This window comes from Apodemus sylvaticus, chromosome 9 (genome assembly GCF_947179515.1).
Source record: "Apodemus sylvaticus chromosome 9, mApoSyl1.1, whole genome shotgun sequence".
In the NCBI taxonomy this organism is placed as follows: domain Eukaryota; kingdom Metazoa; phylum Chordata; class Mammalia; order Rodentia; family Muridae; genus Apodemus; species Apodemus sylvaticus.
The window spans coordinates 89,777,477-89,805,442 of record NC_067480.1 but is presented as its reverse complement, the minus strand read 5'-3'; the positions used below and the strand labels follow the sequence as shown (position 1 = coordinate 89,805,442).

Here is a 27,966-nt window from a genome sequence, read left to right as displayed (position 1 = left end):
TTTATTTTGTCCTCTTAATTGATTACCGGTTCCTTCCTGCTCTGCTTCCTTTCTTCATATCATCTGTCTTCCTCCTTCCCCTCCTTCCCTCCATCCCTCCACCTACCCTCTCCATCCTCCCTCTTTCTCTCTATTCCTTCCTTCTCTCTGTTAACTTCTTTAGATCTCTCTTCCTCCTCTGTCCTTTGTTTCCTCCCCCACTTCCTGCTTCCTTCTTTATCCTCCTTGTATTTAAAATTAAGTATAATATAAAATAATGGTTTGCTATGACTTTCCATGTATGTATGTACTTATAATTTGCATTTATTCATCCCCCATACCCACTGTCAACTCTAATACCCTCCCACCCTGGTGTTGGTCCCTTTCTTTATTCCAGATAGCCAAGCTGTCTTAGTTACTCTTCTATTGCTTTGCTTAGACGCCATGACCAAAGCAAATGTATAAAAAAAGAAGGAATTCATTTGTGGCCTATGGCTTCATAGGGCTAGAGTCTGGGACCATCCTGGCAGGAAGCATGGCAGCAGGCAAGCAGGCATGGCATTCAAGTGGTAGCTTAGAGTTTATACCTTGACCCACAAGCACAAGGTAGGAAAATACACCCAGGAACCTACCAGGGCTTTTGAAACTCCAAAGCCCACCCTTAGTGACACTCTTTCTGTAGCAAGACCATACCTACTAATCCTTTCCAAACCATTCCACCAACTGAGGACCAGGTGTTACAATATATGTTTGTTCCCTTGGTGGTCATTCTCAGTCAAGCTGCCATATACCCTTTGGTTTTCAAGTCACAAGAATATAATTATGTTCTCTTTTTTTCCTCTCACCCTCCTGCCCATTTTATCTTTGATTTTATTCTTTTCTAGTTTTATAAGACAGATGCGCTCACCCTCCTATACATGTATACATGCAAACATACTGTTTTTTCTCTCTCTCTGTCTCTGTCTCTGTCTCTGTCTCTGTCTCTCTCTCTCTCTCTCTCTCTCTCTCTCTCTCTCTCTCTTTCACACACACACACACACACACACACACACACACACACACACACACATACTCACACACATACACACACATTTAGATTCTGCATGTGGAATAAATCTGTGGGGCTTGTCCTAAGTCAATCTTATTTTACTTAAATGATCCGTAGTTTCATTCATTTCCTGAAACTATTATGATTTTATTTTTTCTTACAGCTGAGTAAAATCCCATTATATGTAGTACCTTTTATTTACTCATTCATCTTTAGATAGGAATCTAGGTTGATTCAGTTTCTCAGCTAATGGGACTATTATATCCATAAACATGGGCACTCAAGTGTCTCTGGAATTAAGGTTTATAGTCCCTTGTATGTAAATCCTGGAGTGATATAGTTAGATCACATATATGGTAGCCGTGTTTTTGTTTGTGTAAGGAACTTCCACAGTGACTTCCATAGCTAAATACCAGTTTAACGTTCCCACCAGCAGTGATAAAGTTTTTCTTCCCAACTCACTTATACTTACTCTTGTTTGTTGTATGGATGACAGCTATTCTGATTTTTGTAAGATGAGATCTCAGAGTGCTTTTAATTTGTGTTAGCCTCGTGACTGAGGCTATTAAATGCTTTTTTCACATTTTTATTGGACATTGGTATTTCTTTTTCTGAGAACAGTGTTTTTAGTTATTTGGTCTACTTTTCTGTTAAATGTTTTGTTTTCATTTCTATTCCTAGTATTAAAAATTCTTTGTATAATCTAAATATCAATGCCTTGCCTACACTTTATCTAGCAAGCTCCCTGACTGATTACAGGCTATATCTTTACTCTGATAATTTTTCTTTTGCCCTTCTTCCCTTCCTTCCTTCCTTCCTTCTTTCCTTCCTTCCTTCTTTCCTTCCTTCCTTCCTTCCTTCCTTCCTTCCTTCCTTCCTTCCTTCCTTCCTTCCTTCCTCCCTTCCTCCCTTCCTTCCTCCCTCCTTCCCTCTTTCCTCCTTCTTTCCTTTCTTCTTTCCTTGTGTAATCTATTTTGACTTACTTTTTTTGCTGGACTAGACATATGGATCTAGTTTTGCTTTCCTACATGTGAATATCCAGAATGAGTAGCACCACTTGATGAAGAAATGAAGTGTGTACAGAAGTCACATGCTCATCATATTCCATGCAGATGATGTCTTTGTCAGAGTTCAGTATTTTTTATAATGAAAAATTTGAAAAATTTATTAAACAGAAGAAGCATGTTTTAACATAATTCACATGACAGACTTGTAGCCAACATTATCCTAAATGGTAATGCCTAAATCAATATTTCTGAAATTAGAAGTGAAATGATGTGGTTTTGTTCCCTCAGTATCTTGATGAAAATCATAGCCAGAGAACTTGGACAAGAGAAAATAAAGAAAGAAAAGTTATACAAACAGGAATAAAAAACTTGAAACGACCTCTATTTGCAAATGGCATGAGTTTCTACTTAAAGGTCTCTACAGACTCTGGCAGAAAAAAACATAGACCTCATAAAAAATTTACTTTTAATAATAATAATAATAATAATAATATAATCTTTCTTTACAGTCTAGTCTTTATCCCTCTCCCAGTCTGCCCTCGAACTGTTCCTCATCTCATACCTCCTCCTCCCTCCTCAGTCTCTAAGAGGATGTCCCCATACCCTCACCCCATCAGTCTTCCCCATTCCCTGGTGCCTCAAGTTGAGGGTTAGGCGCAACTTCTTTCACTGAGTCCAAACCAGGTAGTCCTCTGCTGTATATGTGTTGGGGGCCTCATATCAGCTGGTGTATACTATCTGGTTGGTGGCTCAGTGACTGAGAGATCTCAGGGCTCCAGGTCAGTTGAGATTGCTGGTCTTCCTATGGGCTTGCGCTCCTCCTCAGCTTCTTCCAGTTCTTCTCTAATTCAAACACTTGATTTTGGTCCATTGGTTGGGTGTAAATATCTGCATCTGGATCTTTTGGATGCTTGTTGGACCTCTCAGAGGGCAATGGTGCTAGGCTTCTGTTTGTAAGCACACCAAAGCATCAGTAACAGTGTCAGGCCTTGGATTCTCCCCTTGAGAGCTGGATCCCAATTTGGACCAGTCATTGGACCTTCTTTCCTTCAGTCTCTTCTCCATTTTTGTTCCTGTAGTTCTTTCAGACAGGAACAATTGTGGGCCAGAGTTTTGACTGTGGGATGGCAACCCCATCCCTCCACTTGATGGCCTTTCTACTGAAGGCGGACTCTACAAGGTCCCTCTCTTTCCTGTAGGACATTTCAGCAAACTTTTTTTTTTTGCTTATTTTTTTTTTATTCAATGTATTTTTTATTTACATTTCAAATGATTTCCCCTTTTCTGGTCCCCCATTCAGTGAAAGTCTCATGGGCCCTCTTCCTCACCACTGTTCTCCCATCCACCCCTTCCCACTTCCCTGTTCTGGTATTCCCCTATACTGCCTCACTGAGTCTTTCCAGAACCGGGGACCCCTCCTCCATTCTTCTTGGACATCATTTGATATGTAGATTTTGTTTTGGGCATTTCAATTTTCTAGGTTAATATCCACTTATCAGTGAGTGCATACCATGATTCACCTTTTGAGTCTGGGTTACCTCACTTAGTATGATGTTCTCCAGCTCCATCCATTTGTCTAAGAATTTCATGAATTCATTGTTTCTAATGGCTGAATAGTACTCCATTGTGTATATATACCACATTTTTTTGCATCCATTCTTCCGTTGAGGGATACTTGGGTTCTTTCCAGGTTCTGGCTATTATAAATAGGGCTGCTATGAACATAGTGGAGCATGTGTCCTTATTACCTGCTGGGGAATCCTCTGGGTATATGCCCAAGAATGGTATAGCAGGATCCTCCAGAAGTGATGTGCCCAGTTTTCTGAGGAACCACCAGACTGATTTCCAGAGTGGTTGTACCAATTTGCAACCCCACCAGCAGTGGAGGAGTGTTCCTCTTTCTCTACGTCCTTGCCAACACCGGCTATCTCCTGAATTTTTAATCTTAGCCATTCTGACTGGTGTAAGGTGAAATCTCAGGGTTATTTTCAGCAAATGTTTAAAGAAAGAAATCAAGAAAAACAAGTGTCATTCCTAGAACTATATCTAACAAAAAAAGTAAAAGATCTTGACAGTAAAAAGTGTAAGACACTGAAGAAAGACCTGAAGAACCTAGGAGAGGAAAATAACTTCCATGCCTATGTAGTGACAGAATTAATATTGTCTAAGTGGTGATATTACGAAAAGTGAAGTACAGATTCGACATAATCGCCATTTAAATTTATTCTCTGTTTATTTTTCTCTCATACATTCCATTCCCACCACAGTTTCCCCTCTGTCCATTTATGCCAGTCCCTCCTTCACCTCCCTTCTGTCCCAGATGTACCCCTTCCTCCACATCCCTTCAGAAAACATCATCCTCTCAGGGATATCAATCAAACATGGAATAACAAGATACACTAAGACTACACACAAACCCTCATATCAAGGCTGGATCCATTTTTCCTCTGTTTCCCTTCAGAAAAGAGCAGGCCTCCCAGGGACACCAATGGAACACAACATAACAAGTTACAGTAAGACTCAGCATATATCTCAAATCAAGGCTGTGTGAGGCAACCCAGTAGGAGGAAACTGACCCCAAGTTCAGGCAAAAAGAGTCAGAAACAGTCTTCACTCCCACTGTTAGAAGTATCACAAGAACATTAAGCTACACAACCATAATGAATATGCAGAGGACCTGTATAGACCCATACAGGGTTTATGATTATCTCTTCGGTCTCCATGAGATCCTATGAGTGCTGCTTAGTTAATTCTGTTTGCTGTGTTCTTGTGTTCTTGACCCCCTCTGGTTCCTACAATACTTCCTTTAAGTCTTCTATGGAGTTTCCCTGGTTCCACCTAGTATTTGACTATCATCTCAGCATCTGCTTGCATCAGTTGCTGAGCTTGGGATATGACTTTTCTGATGATGATTGGGCTAGACACCAATCTGTGAGTATATCAGAATATCATTAGGAATCATTTTGTTAACTTTTTAAATTGCTAGTTGTGTTGGGTTCTATCCTGGATCTTTGGTTGTCCTACTTGTGCTTCTTGGCCATTCAGGCAGTGTTGGGCATGGGTTCCCTCTACTGGCATGGGTCACAAGTTGGGCCAGTCATTGGTTGGCCATTCTCAAGAGTTGTGTGCCATCACTACTACAGTGAACTTTGCCTGTGGGACAGATTGTAGGCAGAAGGTTTTATGGCTGGTTTGATATCCCAGTCCTACTGCTAGGAGACTTGCCTGGTTATAGCAGATGTCCAGTTCAGACTCTATATCCCCCATTACTAGGAGACTTTACTAGGGTGATTCTCATAGATTCCATATAGTTTCCATTGCACTAGGGTTCCACATTGCCTGCCCCAAATTTCTCCTCCCAATTCTCTCCCTCCATCTCTCCCCCCACAATGTCTGATTCTGCCCATTTAACATTCACCCATCTTCTTAGTGGAAGTAGAAAAAGATACTAAAATTCATATACAAACACTGGGAGGAGAGAGATAGAGACAGAGAAACAAGCAGAGACAGAGTGACACACAGAAACAGACACACACATGAGCGAGACAGACAGAGAGAGAGAGAGAGAGAGAGAGAGAGAGAGAGAGAGAGAGAGAACCCAGAAAGCCAAAGCAATCCTAGCAATCCTAAGCAGAAAGAGTAAAACAAGTAATCAATACATGATCTGAAATTACACAGGCAACACAAACTACATCATATTATTATGAACACATTTAGGATGATGGAATAGACACCTAATTTTCAAAACATTTATTGGTATAAACACTGACTCTCCTCTCCTCTCCTCCCCTCCCTTCCTGTCCTCTCCCTTCCCCTCCTCTCCCTTCTTTCCCCTCCCCTCTGACCTTTTCTTCTCCCCTTCTCTCCCTACCCTTCACCTCCCCGGCCCTCCCCTCCCCTCCTCTTCCCTTTCTCTCCCCTCCTCTTCCCCTTCTCTCTCCTCCCTTCCTTTCTTCTCCCCTCCCCTCCCTTCCTTTCTTCTTCCCTCCCCTCCCCTCCTCTCCCCTCCTCTCCCCTCCTCTCCCCTCCTATCTCCTCCTCTCCCCTCCTGTCCCCTCCTCTCTCCTCCTCTGCCCTCCTCTCCCCTCCCCTCCCCTCCTCTCCTCTCCTCTCCTCTCCCCTCCTCTCCCCTCCCTTCCCCTCCCCTCCTTTCTCTTCACTTTATTCCACTCACCTCCCAGCACCGCCCCCCCCCCCATTTTGTCTTGTGTTTGTTGCATTTCATTGTTTCATTCTCCAGTCTCCTCTGTCCTGGAACTCGCTTGCCTACCCCAGGTTGCCTTCAAGCTGTTAGCCATTGCCCTGCCTTCTGAATACTTAGATTTCAAATCTGACTGGTTTGCAGAGGTTTGTTTCTAAAAGAAATCCATCTTGAGTCTTTCCCTTGGCTAACCCATCCTCCAGGCTGGCTTTAAGCTATCTTTTACCAGTGTGATCACACACGTATCTTGGCTTGCCACTTGCTGATGCTCTAACCAGCATAGACCTAGCCTTTCCCTTCTTGCCCTTTCTTAAAATGTACTTCATGGGGCAATCCCCCTCCATCCCTTTAAGGCCTGCCACTTGCATAAGGTCCTGGCACCGCCGTATTCCCCCAGCCCTCCATCCCACAGTTCCTCCTTTGCCTGTTTCTGCTCATAAGGTTCAGCTTCTGTGAGCTCAGCATGGAGGTGATGTTCTTTGATGAGCTTCCCTGAGCATCTTGCGCACTTTGTTATCCCTGCTGTGTGCTGGCTCTTTAGACTTCCTCTGATCAATACTCATAACTCCTGCACAGTTTTATAAGCTGCTTTCCTTTGCAGATGTTAAGGAGGGTAACAGGGTGGTTTTGTTTGCTGTTTTGTCTTATGGTGCTAATATAACAACGAGCACACATTGACTTGAATTGGTTTTATATAAATTAAAAAAACAAAACAAAACAAAACTTGTCACCTCCAAATGCTCCTCTCACACTATTATTTTCCATTCTTTATGTCCATGACGTTTTGGTGACATTTACTTTTTCTTCAGAAGATCTAGGGATTAACATGTTATCCTCTGTCCTTATTTTCAAAATTTCTAAAATCATATAAAACTTAATATCCTTTCATAGTTTCTTGTAGTATTTTGCTATCCTGGGGCTATGAGTTAATTAGAGTATATATTTTAACATTTAATTTTTTTCTTCACTGCACCTCCACTCCAATATGTTGCTAACATTTGCCAATGCGTCCTTTCTCTGATCATACACAGACTTTATTGTGGTAGGGAAGAATGTGACGAGGGACGAGGAGAATTTAACCCTCATTGCTATCATCTAGGAATTACATCTGTGTTTAGTTTTTGGCCTAACGTAGCATACAGACTTTTCAGTTGTCTTAGGTTTATTTAGATATTCAACAAACCAGGCCTTGAGTCTGTCTTCTAGTTAGCAAATGGATGGGAGGTGGGGTGATATAAAAGGTTGAAAAATATAGGCTGGCCAACCCATCTGCCTAGGTTTTTTAGGCTGCACATGAAGTGTGTCCAGGATAGATGCCTGTATTCCACATCCACTGGCGTGTGCAGGGGCAGCTGGGAATCAATCAGTGGGCAAAGACTTCTCTGTTTCCTATGTCGGTTCTTTTCAGCAAGACTTACTTCATTTCTTACATCAGTACAATGAGCGTAATGGTATTTACGTCACAAGGTCACTGCCAGCCATATAGCAAGTATTCAATAAGTCCCACTTTAAACATGTCTGTGCAGTGTCTGTTATTTTGCAAACAACATGTAGGCATTCTGTAATCGAAGTGAGCACTGTAGGTTTCTACATTCATGAAAAAAATATGCCACATCACATGTGCTCAGATGTAACAATCTAATTCCTGAAGAAAGGGGGATAATTTCCAATAATCATATGGCATTATGCTAATCCAGTAGAATCCCCCAGAGGCCACAGAATCTGGAGCCATTTGTAACCTTATCTTTGATTCAGCATGCCCTTGTGTCCTCTGATTCTCCCCTTTCCCTTCTGGGAAACGAAAGGTTAATGTTCTTGTTGATCACCTTGATTCTTAGATCTTGCTTAATACCCTCTCCTGTCGTGCTTGCGTTCAGTTTTTACCTATGCAACTGCTCTTAATGTGTTAGCGTTCAAAGTATGAGGCACCCCCTGCCTATGTGAATGCAAAAGTAAAGAAGAGTTCAAATGGAAATTCTGGCCTAGCTTTTCGTCTAATAATCACCTAACTCTCCTTCCCAGGGATAAATAGGCATAGCATCACTAATAGTATCATTTGGTCCTTTAACAAAACACCCTGTGAGACAGGATGATTTCAAGATGTATTATCCTCTTTTGCTACTGAGGTTACAGAAGCAAAACAGAAAATCATCTAAAAATCCCAGTGAACTCCCAACTGCCGAACACCAATAGCGACACTATTTGATCATTGAGTTTAATGAGTAATAAAAGAGTATATCAATATGTGTTTGTGCATCAGTAAATGTTCAACTAACATTCTGGAATAAAAAGCCTTGATGGGTAGCATTTGCATGCCACCAAGATTTGTTGGCTCTGCTGAAAAATTTGATGAACACAGAGTGTTATTTGATTTATTTGAAGTCATAAAAAGATGTTGAACTTACAGTTCATAAGACCAATAGGTTCTTATGAGCTGCTGTCAGTGAGTTGTATCCAGTATCAGGTGTCTAGACATAAGAGAGAAGACAGATCTTATCCTGTCTTCTTATCTAGTAAATGCACAATTATTTTTCAATAATCTTGCTAAGTAGTTGCATCGTTCTAAGAATGCATTCTTTCTAGAGGAGGCTTTCTAGCTAGGTTAATAAGGTCTGCAGAAGGGATAACATGGTGTAAAAAGTACAACCCCAGTAGCATGATGGGTAAAGATCATCATTCTTCACAGACTAAAACAGAATATGCAACAAGTAGTATTTTATCTCAAGTTAGGTTTGTTGCACAGCAGTAGATGGCCCCTTTGGGGGAACTGAGAAGTTGTTACTCTCATTCCTCTACAATGAGTTTGCACCTTAGCTAAGTCTACATATAGACAGAAACAGGCATTTGAAAAGGCGTGGAGGACAGTTAGCAAGCTGTGCTCTTCAGAAACCCAGAGCGATTCTATCAAATGTTCTGACTCTCTACAGTCCCTTAATATTGTAATGTTTATGAAAGACTGAACGTTATCTTTCTTCCTTTCTTTAGGTTTCTTGTTGCCTTGCTCAGAAGGTAGAATATGTAAATGTTTCTGAGGCACTTTCTGCTTCTTAACCTCTCCCTTTCCAGTGGAAAAATGAATAACTGAATAAAATAGCATCATATAGGGGATGGTGCCAGGTCTGCAGATAAGCTAACAATGTGGAGCGTTTTGAGTTCAGGACAACTTTGAAGAATGCTCATGGAAAGGCATGCCACCAAGATTTGTTGGCTCTACTCAAAAATTTGATTTTGTCCTGTTTTGTTCAGTTAAAAATATGTGCAAGTATAAATATCCAGGAGTGGCTTGGAGCAACATTTGTGGCTGACTATTATATATCTGGCTTAGGAAATGGGTAATTATAGAGGTTTTATTTCTCAGTTGTTCAGATTTGATAATATTTGGAGTTTAATGCAGTGTTTTTGTTAATATGTAGAGATATGGACCCTCAGGAAATTCAAGCTAATGATAAACAGGAGCCAGGGAATTAGTGCTTCTTCTCACTGGTTGTTTGATGGTTGAACAAATCCTTTGTGGACACTGTACATCCAACTGTTCTATACAGTATTTTGCCATTATTAAGCAACTAGGATGGTAAATTGCTATGCCTATTTGGAAGTTTTAGCAAAAAGTACATTATTATTCTAATGAATAATATCATTTAATTAATAATCATTCCTGTAGTTATAAAGTTGTCTCATGATTAAGAGCAGTGGTTGTTCTTCCAAAGGAACTGGATTCAGTCCTCTGCACATATACGGTAGCTTACAACTATGAGTTTCTCTAGTCCCAGGGGATCCAATGCCTTTTTTGTGCCTCCAAGGGCAGGATACTGATATTGTTCACATGTATACATGAAGGGAGACCTCTATACACACAAATACCACACATTAGATAGATAGATAGATAGATAGATAGATAGATAGATAGATAGATAGATAGATAGATAGAATTATTTTAAAAGAGTCATTCTTTTTGGAGGATAGAGCTGTTGGTAGTATTCTCATGCTGTAGTGGATGGCTTTATACCTATGCACTCATGTGCAAAACTAACTGAGCCCAATTAGTCGGTGACCACTATCCCAATAAAAATACGTGTAGTTGGGAAAGGAAAATGTTGAGGGAGGTATGGGAGAAATTGGACAGGAAGTGGGAGGAGCTATAACTACGTTTCATTGTGTATCATTCATTTCTTTAACAGAGCACCCCATGAGACAAGACAATTTCATGATGAAAGAAAATGCGCCGCCATTTGAGGCTCAGAGTCCTTTTGTGTTTCTGAGAGTATGTAGGAACGGTTGCCCATGGGAATGTAAGGGTTAACATTTAAAATTGACTGGTTGCCTCCTGATTTCTTGCACATAAAGCCATACGAAGTTCAGGGAGAGACTTCTTCCCCTAGTAATGAAGCTCTCTGCTGCTAATGGCCCATGCAGACTCCCTTGGCTCCTCCAAATTAGAAATACTTTTGTGCTCCTTTGCTTCATTAACAGTAAAGAGAGGGAGATTGGTGGCTATTTAGGGCACAGGGAAATTGGTGGCTATTTAGGGCAAGCAAAGATTGTAGTAATTATGGTTGGTAAATTCCCTTCATGGTGTTCTTTGACTCTTGATGTTCTCTTGGTGCCTTTCGGAGAAGCCCACCACTGTTAGTGCTGGTGTCTGGCCTAGAAGGATAAGACTTATTCTGCCTTCTAAGTTTTAGCTGCTTGCAGTGGTCAATCTTACCTGCAGGGAGATGAGCCTTTTACATTTTGATTTGCTTTTTTAGAATGTGCACTATGACTCTGCCACCAGCTGTGATGAAGCCAGGCTTAGTATCTGTTTCCTTATTTACACTCCAGAAAGTTGGCTTTCATGGCTGCCTAGGAAACTACCTCCTGAATGGTTGAGATGGATGAGAGAGGTTTGATAGACTCAGGGCTCCACAGCAAGAGCCCACTTGGCAGAAAGTGGTAAGAAGACAGTCAGTTTAGAATTATACCATGAGCTATTGAGGGTCTCTAGTTGACTGAGTGGCTACTACAATGTCATTGTGTGCTGATGGAAGAGAAAAATATCTAGCTAGTGGCACAAAGGACCCTAAGACAAGTAGAATTTCACTAAAGCTATCAGAGTTTTGGCAACATTTAGAAGGGAGAAATATTTATAAAAGTCTTAGAAACTGGGGACATATCCTGTTTTTGGTTTTTGTTTGTTTGTTTGTTTTGTTGTTGTTGTTTTGAAGCAAATTGCCACCCATAGGAACCTAATCTAGAAATCAACATCCCAGTTGGCTAATAGAAAAGATAATGAAAGAAACTTGAAAAATAACTAGTTCTAGTCAAAATGACTGGGAAGGGGGGTGGAACATATTCCTGATCTGGAGAATTAAAAATAATTTTTCTGATTATATTGACACACACACACATATATATATGATTATATTGACATATATTAAGATGAGATTTAAATAACTTTTTTATTTTTTATTGGTTATTTTATGTATTCACATTTCAAATGTTATCCCCCTTTCCAGTTTCCCCTCTGCAAATCCCCTAACCCATCTCCCCCCCCCACTTCTATGAGGGGGTTTGCCTACCTGCCCATTCACTCCCACCTCACCACCTCTTGCATTCCCCTAAGCTGGGGCATCAAGACTTCACAGAACCAAGGGCCTTCCTTCCCATTGATACCAGAGGCCATCCTCTGCTACATATGCGGCTGTTGCCATGGGCCCCTCCACGTGTATTCTTTGGTTGGTGGTTTAGTCCCTGGGAACTCTGGAGTAAGGTGGTATAAATGCTAACTAAGAAGGTAATGAGACATGTACATTTATTTTTTCATTTATTAGTTTATACTAATTTTAGTGGCCAAACCTGAGTCCTAAATTTCTGACCATTGTCCCTGGATAGCTTGAGCTTCATTCATGTTCCACCTTTCTCTCTATCAACTATTTCCTTTCATGATACAATTCTGAGTCTGCCTGGCCAGCAATATGGTCTGTGTATATGCAGGATCTGGAGGGCCTAAGATGACCAAATGATCATTTCTTATTCTGTCAGCTCCAGGGACTCGGCTGTGGTAATGCTAGGGGAGAGGTGGGGGATGGCAACATCTAGAGTCTGGAAACCAGGAGAAAAGTTAATGAGCATTTGGCCTTCTCCAGGAAACTGGAGACTGGTCATTGAAAGTAAAGAACAAAATTCAGGAATGGTTGGAGGGAAGGGAGCTTCAGGTCAGAGAGAGGGGGTTATGTTCAATACTACCGAAGAACTGAGTGCTCAGATCTTTGAAAATCCTGTGCGTAATGTGATATATCCTTCTGGAGACCAGCTATGCTTGTATTGTTTCTAATGATCATAGAATCAGGTATAAGAACGAGCTGGTGGGATGCTATCATAGCTTGAATGAAGAATGCTTCTTAGTGGTATTTGAAGTTTGCTTTTGAAGATGGAAGAATTTAGCTTCTGTTCATCCCAGCACGCCTGATACTTGCTACCAGGCCTCCTTATCCCTATGGACTCTCATCATTCTAGATCCAAAAGCAAATATAACCCCTTCTCCTTCTTATATAAACTGCCTTGATCATGATATTTTATCATAGTAAGAGAAAAGTAACCACTGTGTATTCTGATCTATGGAGAGAAGCTATTGGCACTGCAAGATCACCGATGATACCAGTATTACTTAGTCCTATAGAAAAGGAAGTTGAGGCTCTCAAAGACATGTCACTATCATAAGGAAGAATCATGAGGAGGAAGTTGATAGATAATAATACAAGATTTCCAGCTTTGGCTTGACTATGAAGGTATGTGTCCCCAAACATCAACATCTCATCAAGATCATGGTAGAGCTCTAGGGCAATATGATGAGTTTGCTCAGGACAAAGAATGAGAGATGGAAAGGTACTTGTTGTAGCATATTGAGGACACCACCATAGTGGTTTCTTTTATAGTTTTTAGGGAGTTGTAGCTGCTGCAGTGACTTATGGAACTTAGGTGATACTTATGAAGCCAAGAGGCAGAGCCTACTGCTTGGAGATTAATGGTGAACTTGACTTCAGCAAGATTTATAAACACAGCCTGGTATCTTTACTGTGCTCTGTATATGGAGCTCCTCAGCAAGTTTTGCTACACATTGGTGGAACTTAAAGGGACCTAGGCAAGTAGTGTCATGAGTCTGAGAAGGCTCCAGGGAATATCACAGGCTGTCTGGATGCCAAGCACCACTCAAGACTGCCTTCTGGAAGATAAGGAGGGCTTAAATTCCCATGATAGCCTAGGTGGTGGCAGCAATCACATGGATTTCACAAAAGATCACAGATTATAGGATCTGGCCACGATGGTGTCTTAGTGAATAAGTTCTGAAGTACTAAGTTAGCAGAAGTAGGAAACCCTTCCAGGAGCAAAGACCAGTAAATGTTCGGAGGTCATTGAACATTTACAGAAGAAAATTAAGCTGTTTTTATAAGTGGTGCAAGTGATAAAGCATGGGTAGAATAGAAATGGTAGCAGTCCATATGAAGATCTCAGCAGCTTTAGAATTCATAACTTACTTCAAGCACATTGTTCATGCTATGAAGAGCATTTCCAACCACCACATATAAGTGTATGAGCCACTTTGGTAAATGTTAGATAGCTTTGAGTGGAGTCAACAAATTCCAATAATTTAGAATCAACTGCTAATCTTTGACTAACAAGCTTAGAAGTCTCCCCCAACTTGTATGATTTTCTGTATAGATGCCTTCATTGCCTAAAAATATCACAGTCAACACATTTTAACACACTTAGTACTTGGTCATTCACTCAAAAGATATCTTTTGAATTGTTATTGTGTGAAAGAAAATTTCATTTAGTGCATCAAATCAGTGATTAGAGGTTCAGTCATTTCATTTATTCTCTTCTGCGTTAGGTCCTATAGTTCATCATTCAACGTCTTTCTGTCCCTGTAGAAGCCAAATGATTTGGTGTTAAAGATGTGTGTGGAAAAGAGCTGTGGAGAATAATATCCCAAGTGGACTATGGTTTTCATTAGAGCCAATACATCAATCTCCTTGATGTTTCATATTAAAAACTAATCTCTCCTATCACTTTCATTCTACATCCATTTCTTAGATGCATGTTTTTATTTTTCAATGTATTAGTTGGAAAAATTATGCTGTACCCTCTTAGGACTCATAGCTCCATTCTAAAGGTTTTTCTAAATACTACCATTTTATCTGGGTATGGTCACACATACCTGCAGTCCTAGATGTAGAAAGGCTGAGATTGAAATTTTAAAGCTGGCCTGAAAAGTACATTTGATGTCAGTCTTAGCTATGTGATGAGACCCTATCTCAAGCACTAATAATACTAAAGATTGTACCTATAAAATCTACAAATGGAGCATGAATGCATTATTAAGTGGGAACAGGGACAGGATGAAATGCTATGGGAGATACTAGGTATTGGATTTGAAGTTGGAACAAACCTCCTTCAGGTTCATTCTGAATCTAAAAAGTTAAGCTAAGACATCTCCAGCAGTTGTCACACAAATCCCAAGAGAAATTGATGAGATAAACCCTACATATCTAAAACCCAAAACAGAAAATCCCTTCCTTCGAGTTTATAATGATCTAGGTAACACTATATAGGTAAATCCTGGGACAGAATAGTTCTTTTATTTCAAACGGCAAATGATTTTTTGATCCTTTTTATTTCACTAATGGGGAAAGAAAATAGGTTTAAAAACACAAGAAATTTCTATGTCAATGCTCTGTAACACCAAAGCTTATAGCCATGTTTGCAAAGGTCAGAATATCACAAATAGCCTTCCCAGATATTCTGAATAGCTTGTAACTACACACACATCACAGCTACCCAGGACAGACCATCAGAAAATCCCAAACTTACTGAAACCTTATGAAACATGTTTGTGCTTTTATTTTGTAACTGGATTGTGAGATTCTCAAGTGTGTACTTTATAGATAACAATTCTGTCTCTATGCCAAAAGGCTGATTCATTTGACAGTCTAGGCATTCACATAAGTGGTAAGGAATCAATGATATATTGTCTCCATGCTGGAAGAAAGGAAGCCAAGATTTAAAGTGCTAGTTAGTAAGATCCAAGCTTACACATACACTAATGTATATAGGTCACATTTATATTTTGCATCTAGTATTTTACATTTTAATCTAACTTGCAAAAGCACTTTCTTCTATTTGTTTATTTGAAAAATATAACAGTCTACTTCTTGTTGCTGTGCTAAAAAAGCATGATCAAAAATATGTTGGGGAATAAAGGGTTTGTTTGGTTTACATGGCCTTATCATAGTCTGTCACAAAGGGAAGTCAAGGTAGGAACCTGGAAGCAGGAACTGAAGCAGAAGCCATGGAGAAGTGCTCTTGCTGGTTTGCTCTCAGGTCTCGATAAGTTTGCTTTCTCAAACACCTCAAGACCACTTTCTCAGAGGTGATACTACCCATCATGAGCTGGGCCCTCCACATCAATCATTAATCAAGAAATTGTCCTGCAGACTTCCCTACAAAGCAATCTTAAGTAGGTGTCATTACAAGCATGCACAATGTCCATCTTTCCAGATGGCTCTAGCTCATATCAAGATGACGAAACTATCTGTGCAGCATAAACAGAATCTCTCTGTGTGGCCCAGGGGATCCTCTGCCTCAGTATCCTGGTTGCCCAGATATTGAATATTCCCCATTGCTTATAGGTGTGGGGGAAGTTCCCCATCATTTCAAACACTTAGGAGGCAAAGGTTTGGATTCACTTAAAGTTAGGAGATCATGGCAAGTTTGTTGGTGTAGTGAGAACTATCTCTCTCACACGGATTTTTCATACTTATCTTACACCACAGGGCTATAAAGTTGGTTTAAATACATCCGAGTACCATTTTACTGTGGGAACTCTACACCCACCTTGTCTCATTTTTCTTTACTTTCAAAACTGAATTATCTGCTTGTACCTAAATGTTGTGAAAACTTCTCATTCAGTCTAAATAAAGGGAAAAAACCAGCCATCTATTTATTGATCATCTAAAAATCTTTCCTTATTTTTTAGTTTTTCCCCTTATTTTTGAGTCTTAGCGTTCAACTAAATATATTCATGTTCTTTTTTTTAAAATTATTTATGTATTTTATGTGTATAAGTACACTGTGGCTGTTTTCAGACATACCAGAGGAAGTAATCATATCCTGTTACAGATGGTTGCAAGCCACCATGTGGTTGCTGGGAATTGAACTCAGGGCCCCTGAAAGAACAGTCAATGCTCTTAACTGCTGAGCCATCTCTCTAGCCTATATATGTTATGTTCTAATAAAATCTTCAAAATCACTTTCTGGGATGAGCTATACCGAATGAATCAGGTAATCTAGGTGCTACCATGATCTGCCTCAGTTTCTTCACTTGGTGAAATGCAGTTCTGCCAACAACCCCTTTTAAACGATAGCACGATGTCACAGACTGCTTTTGGGAGGCCCTATTCAACCAGTGTGCATTTGTAAAGACTACAAAAAGCACCAATGTATATAGAACCCTGGGCTGACATGGAACCCACCAAGGGAAAGAAAGAAGCATGTCTGACTCAAGGTTAGTACAATCTGTGACTTTAAAGAAGCAAACCCAGGAACATCAAGGTGCAGCAATGGCAGTGCATTCTGTGCAGTTGGCCAGACCCTGGAAGAGAAGCCATGCTCTTCTCTCCAGGTAACACCACGGAAGCTGTTTGTCCTAGGCAGTTGGACAAGGGTACTGAAGAGTTGCGACACATCAAGGTTCTAGGCTCCTGAAAGCTCCTATGGGAATATCAAACTACTCATAATGACTGTTTTTGTTGTTAACAAGCTTGCCACATGACTAAATTTTTACTGTGGACATTTGTTAAATTATGTTTTTTTCCGGCCCACATGGATTCATTAAAGTGACATTTCTTAGTAGTTTCAGATACGACTGTTGCTTACCTAGCTCTATCACAGCCATGTAATATACACAAGCCTTGTGGTGACAATCTTCTAGTGGGCTGCTTTGACCTACATAGATAGTGAACACTTCCGTACCACTTGGCATCACCAGCAGGGACTCACTCAGAGAACGGAAGGGGGAAGCCTTTAGATGTCGAACGGGGAAATTACCGTGGAATTAATTGTGTTTAGATTTTATTCATTCATTGATTTTAAAGATATGTACATTCTGCCTGCGTGTATATCTGTGCAGTGTGTATGGTCTCTGCAAGACGGAGTCCAGGCCCCTGAAACCGGAGTTACGTGCAGCCGTTAGCAGCCCTCTGGGTCCTGATTTTCAAACCCAGGTCCTATAGAAGAGCAGGGAGCCCTCTTAACTGCTGAGCTATTTCCCGGGCCCACCTTGGAAACTCACTTAGCTTTCTTTTCTTTTCCTTTTATTGTAGAGCTAATAGCCTTGATACTCCTAAGAATTTAACCATTACTGACATCAGAAATAAGACAATCACTGTCAATTATGTGGCTGACACGCTGTCTAACTACTATGGCTGGATGGCTCTGCTCTTGGATCAAGAGACCTACGCCCTGCAGGTCGAGGACCTTTGGATGGACAGATCTTTGCAGGTAACCACGCCCATCGGTATTTCTTTACACAGGTATTTCTGTACTTTGGTGAAGGAACGGGCTGTAAGTTAAGCTCATGCAGGAAACTGCCGCAACGTTTTGAAACGTGGTTTGTTTGTTCACTTGAAAATGTTGGTATTTAAATCCCATCTTGAATACAAAACTAGTTCTTCTAGAAATGTTAAATTAAGTAATCCAATGAAAAGTAAGCTCTAAGTGTTTCCTATAGTTTCTTTTATTAAAAAATTAATCGGCAAAAACTGGACTTGCCAGTGTTTTTAAGGGTTAGAAGGCAGAGGAAATTTCTTAACTAAACATTTACATGTTTCATACTGCCACCTTGTGGCTAAAGATGAATTTGCAAATCTATGCTTCTCCAAGCTAGACTGGGTGGAAAGAATCAAATTACTAGGCATAATAGCTAGGTAGGAAGTGGGCACGTATTAAAAAAATGATAACAGCAACAACAACAATGAATAAGACATGAAATAAAATTTAAAAGGGAGACGGTAATTCAATGTGTTTCCTTAAGTTTATTTCCCAGTCACATGTGGGGTCTTCCCCCCTCTGGGTCACGTGCAACAAGGTCCACATAGTTGTAAATGTGTATCTTGTCCCATCGCACCATGACCCTCAGGAAGGGTATCCTGACCTCTGCTTCTTTATGTGGTCCTTGGGTTTACTATGAAAACCCTCGAGGAGATTTCCCCAACGCTAAGGGGGATAAGGCTGTGACACAGAAGGGTTCATGTCCTGGCTCGGCTCGCTCCTGTCTCGAGGTAGCTGCCACCCACTCTAGACTGGCACGGTGAGATCAACACTAGCTGGGTTCTTGGAGCTGAATGAATCAGAGGTGCCCCACGCGATGGAATGTGCCCCAGGAGTGTCAGCTATTGCTGTGACTCACATACAGTCCGTACCACTGCTTGCCTCTGCGTGTCCTGAGGGTAGGTGGGAAGGGACTGTAGACTTTTCCCTTTCCCTTACAGCTGCTTGACCCGAGAGACATCAACTCACTTGTCTGGGCCGTGGTCTGCCCCTCTGTTCACTGTGGTTACAAACAAGTGCAACCCCGTGGCTTTTTGTCAGTCTTTCCAGTTATTGAGCTTATAGCCCCACTGTGAATTTCGTATGAAGTAGATTCAAGTGGGCCTGTTTCTCACACCGAATGTGTGGCCTGGCTGTTGATCTGTTCCATTGCTAAAATGACTCCTTTTGAGGGGAGTGTGTCTCCTCCATCATCAATGTGGTTCCCCCCACCCCTTTTCTCTCTCCAGTACTCAGCAACATTTGACAGCTTTGCCCCTGGAAATCACCTCCTGCTAATGCACGGGGACCTGCCACCTTATCCCGACATCCTCCTCAGATGTGGGAGTCGGCTGGGCCGGTCACTTCCATCTCATCCTTTGCCCAGTCGAGACAGAGCCTGTGATTGGTTCTTCAACAGGCAGCTGAGGCAGCTCACCTACCTGGGTAAGTGTCCACCTGCAGAGGTATCTTTGTGGGCACATGGTCAGAAGTTTTCATCATTCTTGAATTTCAGCATTTGTGCTATGATAAAAACACAAAGGTGACAGCTGCACCATGTGCTTTAATAAAATGGACAGGTTCTAAATTCAGATCGAGTAGGTTTAAATCTCAGGCCCAAGATTCAGCATTCATCATCCACTACATCCAAACATCCTCCCCTGAATGTCATAATTCAATTTTTCTTTAGAGACAAATAAAATTGAGTATATTTTATTAGTAGGTGGTGGGTGATAAATAGGTATTCTACATCATAAACTCCTTATTTATAAAATAATAATAGGACCTACATCAAAGGGTGTGTGATTAAATTAAGGATGGTAGGTAAAATTCTTTATTCAAGTGCTTAATCTATATGTGTTTATAATATCAATTTTTATTGATTTTAAGATAGCATTCTACTTGTAGCAAGACAATTGCAGATTAAAACTGTTTTGAGATGGGGCTGGAGGGATGGTTCAGCAGTTAAATGTGTTTACCGCTCTTACAGAGGACGCGTGTTATCTAGCACTGCTGCCTGTAACTCCAGTTCCAGGGGATCCAAGGGAACTTGACACATATGTGCACAAACCATCATTAGACATATATGCATATATATATATATATGTGTGTGTGTGTGTGTGTGTGTGTGTGTGTATGTATGTGTATATATATGTGTGTGTGTATATATATATACATATATATGTATATATATACATATATATGTATATATATATATATATATATATATATATATATACTTCTTAAATTACTTGCTTGGAGATTCTATTTCACTCCATTCAGAATGTCTGTCATCGAGAACACCACAACAAATGCTGGCAAGGATGTAATGGAAACAGAAATCCTTATTCATCTTTGTCACAGATGCAAAGCAGGGAAGGCGTTATGGAAATCAATATGAAAGTTTGTCTCAAAACTAAACACAGACTTACTATGTGACCAAGGTATATATATATCCATGAAAAGATTATAAATCATCATACCAGAGATGCTTTCTTATCTGTGTTTATTGATATACCCTTCACAAATAGCTAGGAAATGGAATCAGCCTAGCTTTCCATTAATGGAGGAGTTTAGGGAGAAAATATGATACATACACACAATTTTATTTATATCTAAAGAAGAATTCAATTATGACATTCAGAGGGAAGATGGTTGGAACCAGAGATCATTATGGTAAGCCTAATATGTCAGATTCTGAATGATAAATATTGTATGTTTTCTCTCATATGTGAAGTCTAGATGTATGTGTGTTTGTATGTGACAGATAGACAGACAGATAGATAGATAGATAGATAGATAGATAGATAGATAGATAGATAGATAGATGATAGGTAGAGGTAGAAAAGAGGACTATGAGAATGAGAGAGGAGGATACATGTTTGACATGGAGGGGATGTAGGAGCAAGAGAGTGTGATGGAATATGTATGTCATGAAAGTAGAAGAGGAGGTTATTGTAGAGGGGGAAGAGGTGAGGAGTTAATAACACAGAGTCTAATAATGTTCCGGTATGGAATAGAAAGTCACACTTTCCATAAATCCCACTTCTTTCTATGCTGAACCCAACTGAGCACGAACTACCTGGGACAATGACGATGACTGTCTGGTTGTGTCCACAGACACAGGGAACAGCACAGAATAGCTGCTGGTGCCAATGAATGACAGCCTTGATATGACATTTGAGAAGAGAAACTCTGGAGAGCTGCTGAGGTTAGGGAATCAAGATGGCGTGAGATCCATGGACTCAGGACAGGAGGGTAGGCAGTGACTGTCCTGAGTCAGGATTAGTAGCAGGAAGAAGGAACCTGGCAGCCTCTGTCCTTGCAGTCTGAAGGCAGGAAGATTTCTTTACCCTTTCATGTGTGTGCTTCATAGCATCCCAGTGTTAGGGTCAGGACTTTCCACTTTTGAACTCCTGGAGTTTTATCTGGTTTTATTTTTTCTATTCCAATGTTCTTTTTTGTCATTAGAACCATGGTGTCCACTTATATCAGCCGACACAGTTTAATATGATCTAATAAAATGATAGTCATCATCTAGATGGCTATTTCAATATACGTCATTTCCTTAGATAGATCCCCAATTTTATTCAATTGTTTAGGTTTCGTGACCTTTTAGGGTTTAGTGACTGCACCACTTTTTGTGGTGGTGTGCAAGAAAGAGGATCTGATAAAAAGCTGGTTTCTGCAATGATGGTTTTGTTATAAATTGTTCTTAGTAGATTCTGACAAATTCGGGGAGCCTGATCACCACAGCAAGTCTTATCCACTACCACAAGCCAGATCTGGCCCCTAAGGATACGGAATAGGAAGCAACTGTTCTGGGGCACTCCTCTCTCCCAGTTGTGCACAACCATAAGGAAACTGGGTCTGACCTACACAAAAGCCTACCACTACTGAGTCTTAGTAGCAATGAAGGGAGAGTTGGTGCTTTCCTCCTATAAAAAGAAAACTTCTTGACAAAGGCATTGAAATATAAATTCCGTAGACTGGATTTACCTATGGATACTTTATTTTCTGATATGCCCTAATCAAATGATATTCATTGTGAGATGACTATTTTGATAGAAGCCATGTTATTAGGTAGGTAGATTTTCACTGATAAGTAACTTTTTTGTATCAGAATATCCTTATAGTCCTTCCTTTGCTTATGATTTGGAAAAGAAGAAGAGAGGCCACTGAGGTTGCATAAATGTCTAATGCACTCAGAGACTCTTGATCCTTGAAGAGGATGCACAGTGGGACTTTGGGCAGTATCACCTTTTCATGCTTAAATCAGTGTGACAAATGAGTGACTACAGCCACGTCTGCCCCCACTTCTGGTCTGGAATGAAGATGTGTACTGCTGCATAGTTTAGCTCCCCATGCAGCTGCATTGGTTGTGTGCATTTGCCCATAATAATTTTTTTTACTGGTTATTTTATTTATTTACATTTCAAATGTTATCCTCCTTCCAGGTTTCTTCTTTGCAAACCCCCATCCTATCCCCCTCCCCCTGCTTCTATGAGGGTGCTTCCCCACCCCCCAATCCTGCCTCACCGCCCTTCCCTACGCTGGGGCATTTATCCTCCAGAGGGCCAAGGGCATTTGAGCATAATTACAGATATACTTTGTGGAAAGTATACAACTTCTGTAGGAATGTAATGGATATTCCTATCCTGTACCCCATAGATATAGATCTATGCACATTTCCCAATATCCTAATTGTTGGCATCAAAAGCGAGTCTCAGAATCCAGTGATGATGTCACCCATAGGCAACAGGGACCCACATACCTGTTGCCATGGCAACTGCCATAGGTCCACCTGCCCACCCTCACTGATAATAGTGTAGTTATTGTAGCTGGCACCCCAATATAACCCATAGAAAGTATAGTGATGGATTTGTATTGTATACTTGATAAATTAGGTCCTAACATTCATTTTTGTTTAGTTTTTCTGTTACTGTTAGAATTAACATTAGGATAATTTACACAAAAGATGCAGATCAAGATTTCACAGGCATAGACTAGAATGCAAAACAGCAGAAGAGTTTTATACATAGAAGTCTGGCTCTACTGTATGGAAACTGCTTGATGTCCTAAGGGGGACCCTGTCTCAGGTCAGGTTTTTCTGTGTTGTTCTTTTATCCCTTATCTGCTGTTTCCTTCTGAGGCAATGTCTCTGACAACTGGATGGATTTCAATCATTAACGGCTTCTCTTTTATTACTATTATTTTTTCACACAATATACATTGACCACAGTCTTTTCCTTCCTCTAACTCCTCCCAGATTCCCCCATCTCCTTACCAACTGAGTTTCACTGCCTTTCTCAAGCTCTTCCCCACCCAAATAACAAGAAGAAAACCAAACAAAAATCTAATAAAAATAATAATAACAAAACCAAAAACAAAACATACAGAAAATCATGGTTTCTTAATTACTCCTGGGCATGGGGCCTACGCAGGAGTGTGGCTGAGACACCCAGTGATATTCCATTGGAGAAAACTGATTTTCCCTTAGCAAGTGGGTATCAATTGCAAATAGGTTCTTGGTTAGAGGTGGAACGTTGTGCTAAGGTCTTTTTCTCTGTGCTGCGATTTTGTCTGAGTTGAACATCAACTGCTTCTAAGGGGATGATCTTCTGCACTTTCTGCTTACAGTCTTTCCACATCCTCCAGTAGAAGTTTATATATATCACAGTTAATTACATCTCTCCTGTTTGACTTCATCTCAGGACACTTAAAGTATTTGTCTAACCTCTGGCACAAGCAAGAATAAGAAAGAACAGGACCCAGGCAGTCTGGCTCCTGGCTCTGGTTCCCTCCACTAGAGTGTGCTACCCACTAAATAATCTTTGATCACCAACCAGAAAGGATGGAGAAGGGCTTCTGGGCAGGCTGTGGAGGAAGAAAACTTCTCACTGGTCCACAGTGACAGTGAAAAATATGCCACACACACATTGTGACCCTTCCATTTCTCTTTTCCAGTGAGGCCAGTTTAGTCTTTGTTCAGCAAAACGCCTTTATGGAGTGCTGGGTTTCTGAAAGCTCATGACCGGTACTTCCGGCTTAGGGTTTTAATCACTGGCTGGCCAGCTCTTTTACCTAGGGCACGGTGTAATCATACATGCCTCACTACTTTGACTTCTACAAGGAGGTTAAGAATATTTACTCGTCTCTTGGAAATGTAGCACAAGGCATTTAAATACATCCCAGCTTGCATAGAATAATCTGATACTCTGGGAAAAAAACTTTCTCAATGGGCTATTTCTCTTTTCTCTCCATTAATGTCATACTACTCACTCTAACTTCTATTTTGTGTGCTCATGTATGTGTAGGTGCACATACCTATGGATGCAGATGTGTGCACATATGCGGAGGCCAGAGGCCAACATTAGGCATCATTCCTTAGGTGCCATCTACCTTGGTTTCTGAGACCGGGACTCTCAGTGGCCAGGAACTAAACAATTTGAGTAGACTGGCTGGCCAGTGAGAATCAGGGATTCAGTTCACCGGACTCTGCGTCTCCAGAGCTGAGATGACAAGTGCATGTTCCTGTTCTTGCCATGTTTTTTTATACATGGGTACCAGAGACCAATTTTAGGTCCCCATCCTTGCAAGGCAAACAAACAAACACTTTACCAATTGAGGCATCTCCCCAGTCCCTTACGGTCTCCTTTTATTTTTAAACTGGACTTTATGTTACTTGAAGTCTACCGTCATATGCTATACATTGCACGTTACTGCGATCGGGAATTTAAACAACTGTTACATATAAACTTATCTTTTGAGGAGAACGGTTCAGGTTGCCTTTCCAAAGCAACGGAAAATATCCCACAGGGAGCTGCTTAGAGAAGAGGGCACAGGAGAGTGGGGTTGCAGACGTGCGGGCTAGGACCCAGCAGAAGCCGTATTTGATGAAGTGGCGAGCTATGAAGAGTGGAGCCCCCAGCTGTCATGTCCAGGCCATCATGCTTGGGAACACACACAACTTGGGAAAACAAGCATTCCTTCCTGTTTGCGAACCAGGAGTCTAATTCAGCAAGCCCACTCCTCTGCTCACGGAGTTTGACTTGACAGCTTGAGTCTCTGCCTTACCAAGCTACTTTCTTACCACTCTTGTTCTGCCGGCTCCCTCCCACCCCCAGGAATGTTTCCGTTCATGGTGAACTATTTTTATTTTTTAGTTACATTAACGCTATGAAATAATTAGTCAGCTAATTAATCTGGTTTACAAGCTTTGTAGGATTCTTCAGCTGTCAGTCAGGCCCAGGCCTGAGGCCGCCATCTCCTCTCTTCTCTCCTTGCCCATGTGATTCTCGTTGCCATGGCTACTGGCTACATCTGCTGACACCCCACTCTCTATTTATTGCTTAATTAAGAATTTCACGCTCAGCCCTTATCTGCCTCCAAGAACAAGTACACACTGTTAAGAAATTCCAAATTTAGGCCCAGACACAAGGAGAGCCTTTCTTACGGACTTGGCTGTGTGGAGCCTCTCTAACGATCCTCTCAGCATCCCAGCCGCCACCCTTCAATCAAAAATCATTAAATGGGGCAGAGATAATGGGCATGCAGCATATCAAAAGGAGGATGTTTGCTTGGTCCAAAGGAGGGAAAGCTGCTAGGCCCCATGCTCAGCTCCACTTCAAAGGGCGGTGAGACCCCTCATCACTCGGGCCGATAAAGCCTCATTTGTTCTGGGCTTGACTTATGCAGAAGGTCTCCTATGTCAGACCGTCTCACAGACCGGGTTTCCCCCACGCCTTTCCTCCACCTCTACTGGTCCCCCTCCCTGACCGTCCCCCATGCTCGTGTGTCAGCACTTAGGCAGCTGGGTCCCCCCAAAGCATCAGGCCAAGCGTATAATCACTGACTCCGAACTCACAATGGCCACTTGTAGGGGGGTGGCCAGGAGGTGGTCTTCATCACAATAGGAACACAATTATTGCAGCTGCTAGGGAGGGCTATGCTTCTTCCTGTAGAACTATAATAGGACTTGCCTAAACCAGGAGGTGAAGGCTGTCGGAGGTAGCGAGGGGGTAAGGGGAGTGGAGAAAACAATCTGACTTGATTATTCATATTCTGACTCTTGGAAGCCCCGATGTGGAGCCAGTGGGGTTCCGGCAGCTGCTCCTACACAGACTCTTCTAATAATTGTACATTCTGTCAAGGGTCAACTTACTTTTGACCCTGTCCTTTCATATCGGTAAAAGGCTCTTGAGGGCAAACTGTTGGGTTGTGGCGGGGTGCATTAAATACTCTGAGCACCCTCACCCCTTTCCTTGCTTTAACCCCCCTCCCCCCAACCAGCAGTCTGTGATAAATTCATATCAGATGCTTTGCCATTCACAGTTGTCCTCCTGAATTCACACAGCCCTCCCTCTCAACCCCGGAGCAGAGCAGACAGGGCTCCCACACTGCGCTCTGGGACATTGTGGGAGGCAGCAGCTGAGGGTACACCTGCAAGGCTCAGAGGCTCCTCTGCCACCACCTTCTGATCAGAGAGACAACAAAACCAAAACATATCTTGGCAGCACAACCGGTGTATGTGTCCAAATGGTCCCTTCACCTAGATAAAGGCTGCCTATGTGTTGAGCATCTGGGGGTTGTGGTCTGTGAAAGCAAGCATGGCGTGGGTAGAAGGACAGATGGATTTTGTTGTGTGTGCCGGGTTTCTTTGGGGGACTCAAGTTGCACTGCACAGATGCCCCAGAAATCTGGCCACTGGCACGAAAGATTCCAAAAATAATGATGCTTTCTTGAGTTAGAGGCTAGGTTCATGACAACGATTGCTTTCTAGCTCTCCTATTTTCAAAGCGGTTGGGGAACCCGCTGCTATATGGACTTCTCTCTGCTTCTGTGGGTCTGAAGACACCATGTATCATGGAGAAGGACTCCTGTGAGGATATAAAGTGACAGGATTGAACAGCTCTCCAGAGCTCTTGGGAACATCTCTAGGAGGAGCAGAATCATAAGCACAGTGCTGACACATACCCCACACGGAAGACCTCTAAGGCAATCTATAGCATTCTAGTTAATAAATTCATTTACATTCTTATAGAAAACTCATTCCCCAAAGATCCCAAAGGACTTTACCATTAATCTACTTGACTGACTTGGAAATGTACTAACTTTCATGGTTTAAAAAAAAAAAAAAAAAAAAAAAAAAAACCTCTAGTGAAATGGGAGCTTGGACAGGAAAAGAAATTCGTTGCTTCTTGCTTAGAAGCCTCGGTTCCAAAAGGAAAAAAATCAGAGAGAGGAGGGGAGGGGAGGGGGGAGGGAAAGAGGGGGAGGGGGAGGGAGAGGGACTGAAGTGGTGAGGAAGAAAGGGAGAGAGAAATTTAGATGGATTATTATCATGGACATTTTAGAAGGGACTGGGTTAGAAAGATAATTCTTCCTAATGCTAAGTGGTGGACCATAAGTGACACAGGTCACAGGTAGGCGGTCCCTATTCCAGTACAGCTCTTCTGACTTAGGCTCAGTACCTTCTGTTTCCCAGCCCCCTGCTTTCGATTTAAAATCTAAGGTTGAGTACTTATGTTGGTAAACCAGTTCTTCTCTATCTGTAAGGACACCCTGTACAGTTTAGCTGACATCACAATTTTTAAATTTTAGATATGTGGCCACTTCCCCTTGGTCTCCTGTTATATTCCCTTGTCCTTTTGTTGATGGCTCAGCTGCCCTAGCCTCCTGAAACTAGGATCACAGGTGTGAGTTGTCACACGCAGCTTTGTCAGTATGCTTTCTTATGGCTTCTCTATTGTCTGTGTAATATTTAAAATCAACTCCTAAGCTGTTGTATTCTATAAACAGAACTTTTTCATATGCAACGCTATTCCTAAAACCATGGAAATAAATGGGATACTTTTTCTCTGTAAAAACATTTTGAAAGTCAATAGCCATTGAAAGAAGACAAGTTAATAAAATCATTGTTACAAAGTTCTGTCTGGTTTCCTCTCATGACTGCTCTGAACTCATGTTTCTTTTTTCCCACCAGAGTTTCTCTCCTTAGTTGACAAGAAAACCTTTTCTCAAATATAGTCTGTTGTTGGTAGAGTCCAAGAGAAATTATATAATTTTGTAAATAGTATTTTTTTAATTTACCTCATGAGTAAACAGAATACTCATTCCTAGGTCCCTCTAGATTTTTTTTTGTCAGCAAGAGGGCCCTAGATATT

At 41.3% G+C, this 27,966-nt stretch overlaps 1 protein-coding gene across 1 annotated transcript in view; it reads left to right on the top strand.

The window, feature by feature from the left end:
* The window catches only part of Pkhd1 (PKHD1 ciliary IPT domain containing fibrocystin/polyductin), a 463,409-nt gene that overhangs the window by 229,543 nt on the left and 205,900 nt on the right, over positions 1–27,966 (top strand). The window contains exons 48-49 of the mRNA XM_052192751.1: positions 17,596–17,773; positions 19,051–19,246. Coding sequence (XP_052048711.1) covers positions 17,596–17,773; positions 19,051–19,246 — 374 coding nt within the window. The remainder of the gene's footprint in view (positions 1–17,595; positions 17,774–19,050; positions 19,247–27,966) is intronic.